This window comes from Branchiostoma belcheri, unplaced genomic scaffold, assembly GCF_001625305.1.
Source record: "Branchiostoma belcheri isolate BF01 breed outbred unplaced genomic scaffold, Haploidv18h27 scaffold171, whole genome shotgun sequence".
Taxonomy (NCBI): Eukaryota; Metazoa; Chordata; class Leptocardii; order Amphioxiformes; family Branchiostomatidae; genus Branchiostoma; species Branchiostoma belcheri.
The window spans coordinates 348,776-354,520 of NW_017803169.1; the positions used below are offsets into that span (position 1 = coordinate 348,776).

The following is a 5,745-nucleotide window of genomic DNA, read 5'->3' on the forward strand; positions in this document are numbered from 1 at the left end:
CCCCCCCCCCTTCCTCGATGTAATATTTCCAACAAATTCTATCGACAAACTGGTCAACTATTGTTTTGAATTATTTATCTAGTATAAAGCACATGCCATAATTGCATTTTTGTTGGAATTAGAGAAAATGACGTACCTTCTATCGTTCCACCTTCTACCGAAGACTCTCCTACTCGCACGGTCGCATGCATTACCGAGTAGGAGAGTCTTCGAAGGTACGTCATTTTCTCTAATTCCAACAAAAATGCAATTATGGCATGTGCTTTATACTAGATAAATAATTCAAAACAATAGTTGACCAGTCTGTCGATAGAATTTGTTGGAAATCTCGACCGTTACTAGGCATTATGGGAAGTGTGAAATTGGTGAATAGTGCATGAGGAAAGAGACTCTTTGGAGTTGGGACCTGTACGTTTGGGACCGCATTGTATGCGTAACGTAGTTACATTTCCCTGTAATCATGCAGATGTGTAGATAATGTAAATCATAATTATTGTACAATTGGGAACGCATTGGGTACCCTGTACCTCAGGGTACAGTCCTGGGTCCGATTCTCTTTTTAGCATACATCAATGATCTTCCTAAATACGCTGCACATGCTAAAGTCAGGCTCTTCGCCGACGATTGCATCTTGCAAATGAGTATCAAGGAAGAAGACGACTGTAAAAGACTGCAGCATGACATCGATAGTATTTGTAGTTGGGAGAAGGAGTGGTTGATGGCCTTCAACCCATCTAAATGTGAAGTGATGACCGTCCCCTCTTCTAGGAACCCAATAACGTTCCCTTATTCCCTCCATGACCACGTTTTAACCAAGGTAAGTACCACCAAATATCTCGGTGTTTCCATCTCCTCAAACTTGACCCGGGGCAGACATGTCGATCTAGTTACAGCGAAAGCAAACAGAACCTTAGGAATGCTGAGACGCTGCCTACGAATCTCAAGCAATGCGGCAAAGGAGAGAGCTTACATGGCTCTTGTAAGACCCTCCTTAGAGTACGGCTGTAGTGTCTGGGATCCCCACACCAAGGACCAGGTGAGTAGGGTGGAGATGGTCCAGCGTAGAGCTGCCCGTTTTGTCTGCAGTGACTACAGACGTACAAGTTCTGTTTCATCTATGTTGCAAAACCTGGGCTGGCAGTCTCTGGAAGTACGCCGGAAGATCGCCCGCCAGGTCATGCTTTATAAGATCATACATAACGCTGTCTCCGTCCCACACTCAACCAGGATTGTCCCGGTGGCTCGATGCTCCCGTCGCATCAATCACACTCAAACATTGCAGGCCATCGCGAGCAGAACCAACTTCTACAGGCTCTCGTTCTTCCCCCGCACCATCAGGGAATGGAATGAACTTGAGCCTGGTGCGGCGGAGGCGGGGTCTCTTGCCCAGTTCAAATCTGAACTGGCGAGGACCCTGCTGCATTGAGCCACCCCATCATGTCTTGTATATATGTAAATATTACTAACGCACTAATGCACTTGTCCCGTCTTTAGCACACACAAAATCAGTTGTCTTATGTTCCCTTCTCATTTATCCTTGTTTTACCTTGTTTTTATGTACTGGATCACAATTGTAACTAATCAATGCGTAACGGCTGCCAATAATCCTACATGGTAGGGCTAGGCAGTAACGGAGATGATGATGATGCATCTGTAGCAGCGACACCTGTGCTGCAGTACAATGTGAACCAGTCAGAATTGTCCCGAGGAAGGTGACAGACGGTTACCGGAACATTGGCTGAATAAAAGGCTTGGTTGTGTAGGAAGAGTCTCTTTAATCAGTGTCTTACCAACCTGAAGAAACTATATGGTGCATGATTTTAAAAAGGTCAAACATCAGAACTACTCTACACAAGAAAACTGGGTAGATTTTACAAATTATGCCTTGCCTGATTACACAAATCAAGGAAGTTGGCTGGATGGCTGGACAAAACCACCCTACTTCAATCTAATTTTTTTTATAAAGGAACTTAAAGATAAGAATACTATGGCGTCTAGAAATGCGGGAAATTATCACACCAAACAATGTACAAAAAGTGTAGTCAAAAGATGAGAACTACGTTTTCTTTAATGACGTTATTTAATTTCAATAATGGCAAGCGCAAATTATCCTTCGATTATTGATATGAAATACAGTGCTTTTTACGCTTCCCCTAAATAACATTCACATGAATTTCATTATTATTACTACAACATGTTACATAGGAAAACCTGTTAAAACACCCTTACCTAATTCATCTGTAATCTGTAATGAAATGTGGCTGATGTTCTTTCTAATGTAAGTAATTTTTCTTAGTAACATCTATGATACAATACATTTATGAATTATTTTTATAGTGTGTTATTGCAATTGGAAATCGTTACTGCTGGCGCTTATTCAAAGGCTTTGCCAAAAATGCATGGCATTTGAAGAAAGTATAGACTCTAAGATTTTCATTGATGCATAACACATCAGGGTATTTTGGAGTAAAAGAGCCAAAAGTAGCAGAACCTCCTATTCACGAGTTTCCCATCCCCAGAATACATTGCGAAAACAGGGGTCTAAACCTCATTTGCATAGGACAGGAAGGTATCGGAATGATCCTAGTGACGTTAAACAGCTTGCTTTGAGTGTGTTTTGAGGCTCTACGTTGAATTAGAGTGGTCCATCTACGCCCTACGTAGAATTAAAACGGCCTATATTACGCTCTACGAAAAAGGGCATGCGGACCCCCACAGACGTCTTCTGATGACAACGTCATTCTTTCTTCTCCAGGCTGGTGACCAGGGTTCCGTTTACGCTGACGTCCTCAGGGTCCAGACGGTGGAAAATCACCACGATCCTAGGAACATAATTGAAAGTTTATTGCAAATTCATGCCCGGGGGGCTAATTGCAGATTACAAACATAAAAGGAAAATGAAACGTAGTGTAAAATAACTAAAATCTACATGATAAAAGGTAGTTGTCTAGAGCTATAGCTATGTCTAAAACTATGTCTAAGGGGTTTTACTTCTCTTTTTTCAGACCATAGAAGACGTAATGTCCCACCTTTTCTAAAATTAGTGGGTTTTGGGAAGTTAAAAGAAGAATAGTTTTTTCTTGGTCTGTAAGTTTAGTAAAATTGGGATAAATTGTAGAAGTTTGAATAGTTAACTCATTTCGAGCGTTGCTATGAAAGGAACAATTTGAGATAAAGTGTATTTCGTCTTCCACAGCCTTTGCATTACAATATTTACACATTCTTTCACATACAGGTACATAGAAACACCAGAGAGAACTTGATTATTTTTTCATTAAAGCACATAAAAGAAAATACAAGACTGCGATGACGACGCACTCAAGTTCATACACTTATACAAGCGCCACCATCGAACAGATACATAATACTACATGAAAGTTACATACAAGTGTAAGTCTTTGGCCCTGTTCATATGAAGTCAGTGCAAGCGCTTTACATGTGGTTTCCCCCGAAGCCGGTTTCAAGTGGCCCCGTCTGAACGCTCCAAATCACATTGAAAGCGCTTCGATCCCAAACCACTTCTAGAGGTGGTTTCGAATCGGTTTTCCCGCATCGCGATTTGCGTCTGAACTCGATGTGATTTCAATGTGACTTCACCTGGTCATGGATTTCGGGGTGATATTTCTTTATTCATATGCAATATCAAAATTTACGTGGCAGCAGCTTCAAGAGCAGTAATGGTCGAATAATGTGTCAATTCCAGGACGAGCTTCATCGCCTCTGGCGGGACCACGTCGGCATTCGGCCGAGATACGCTGGGAGGGGGGCACCAGCAAGCAGGTCGTTGACCCCCTGACATTGATAACACGCTACCTTGCGTGCTTTCATCAAACAACAATGAATGCAGTTTCGTAGAATCGTGATCGGGCACGGTTTCAAATGCGAGTTACCCGAATCGCGGTTTGGGTGGTTTCATATGAACAAGGCCTTTGATGAGATTGAGATATCATATCCTCACCTGTCGTACTTCACAGGTAGTTTCTCGGACAGGAAGTCGGTAAAAGCCTTGGAGTATTTCTCCTTGTCTTTCTCCTGGTCGAAGTCCTTGATAGCTGAGATCTCGAACTGTATGTACGGATCGAAAGAGCCCCCTCGAAAAATCCTTAGCCCGGCGTCCACATGAACGGCCACCCTCTGTGGGAAGATAAAAAGCAAAATGTGTATTCGCCATTTTGTAGTCTCCACCAGACTCGTTTGCATGCTGAATAGATAGCAGAAATCGGCCTAAAAAGAATGTAGCCGGCCATGGGAGTTCGTCGGCCATAGAGGGTCCAGTTTGCCTGCATAGAACTGGACACTCTATGGCAGGCCAATTCCCCTGGCCAGCTATTAATCCAACTTCTACTGTTCAGCCTGAAAATAGTCTGGTGGAGATCATAATCTATTCAAATCATTACCTCATTTGCCTAATTTATGAGGAAGTGCTAGGCTGTCATTAGGTGGAGAATATGATCAATGGATATGATCCATGCAAATGAGGCTTTTATGTGTAAAATCAAGGATTAAAATTGCATAATTTGTCAGCCGACGGGTTAACATCATTTGGCGAAGGTATGAGATCGTGGAACTCTTGTTTATATTGAATTCGCGTCGTGCAAAACCTACCGGGGAGGCTGGTCGATCTGAACTGGGCGGCAAAGAACGTTTACAGGCCCGACGGGAGCAGGCCCAAAACCACGATAGACTAAACACCAGGCTATATTAGAAGCCTGGACGTTTTACCCATTCTTCCTTGTAGAGAAGCTCGGCGATCATCTTGAATGTCTCTTTCATGAACTCATCGCTGATCTGGTCCGAGGACAGGTTGGTTTTGATGTGAGCCACCGGCATGTCTTTTTCTTGTGCTGCATCATAGATAATAGTAAGGTAATGATGTAAGGCCACACCAAGTAAATTTTATGGATGACGTCTGCGCGCGCATTGATTTTGGCCTGTTCCTAAAAAAAACAAGAAATTTCGCTTCCTGTAACTAAGACCAAAGAGTCACGACAGTGCTGCAAATCGTCAGATTGACGTGAAACCCGTAACGCGAAGAAAGACCATCCTGTCAATAACAGAAAATTTGCAATATTGACAGGACCATCCTGTCAATAACAGAAAATTTTTCACTGTCCACTGTTCCACCTGATTTATTGCTGTTTTGATGATGAATAAAAAACATCTTGCTTGTTACACTGTGTCACTTCATTCAATTTGTGTCCTAACATTTGACGTCTCTTAGTATATTTCTAATCTAGGCATTTTGTTTTTTAGGGCCCTTCCTGTTTTTTTTTCGCATTAGATTTAGGGTCTCCAAAGGACGTCATCCATAAAATTTACTTGGTATGGCCTAATATACATGTAGAAAGACAGACGTCACTCACGTACACTGTACAATTCGTGATGTTATACCATTTCTTGGGCAACGTCAAGATATTCGACACTACAAATGAGCATTTGTGACATTTGTGATTGGATCAAAGCTATCTACGTGTACTAGTACCTACCAGGCTTCAAATGATTGCTGAAAAATAGAAGAAATTGGCCAAATATACTGGATAATGATGTTCGAGAGGATAAGCCAGACTAGGGAGTTACAGTTTTTTTAACCCACTCATGACTTTTCAGTAACCCATCAGATTCTGATAGGCTAATGTACGCTAGGACAAGCAGCCTTCATTTAACTGGGACGGGGACAGGTACCGACTTCCAACTACCTTTGACCGGGGGTTAACCTCTCACTTCTGGTGTTAACCCTACCTAGGA

General features: G+C 42.3%; 1 protein-coding gene across 1 annotated transcript in view; it reads right to left on the bottom strand.

The window, feature by feature from the left end:
* Positions 1-2,617: 2,617 nt before the first annotated feature.
* Positions 2,618-5,745, bottom strand: part of LOC109466922 (D-dopachrome decarboxylase-A-like) — a 4,585-nt gene continuing 1,457 nt past the window's right edge. Inside the window, exons 2-4 of the mRNA XM_019764796.1 lie at positions 4,723-4,844; positions 3,959-4,134; positions 2,618-2,822 (exon numbers count right to left, since the gene is read on the bottom strand). Of these exons, the coding sequence (XP_019620355.1) occupies positions 2,738-2,822; positions 3,959-4,134; positions 4,723-4,830 (369 nt within the window). The 5' untranslated portion in view covers positions 4,831-4,844 and the 3' untranslated portion in view covers positions 2,618-2,737. The remainder of the gene's footprint in view (positions 2,823-3,958; positions 4,135-4,722; positions 4,845-5,745) is intronic.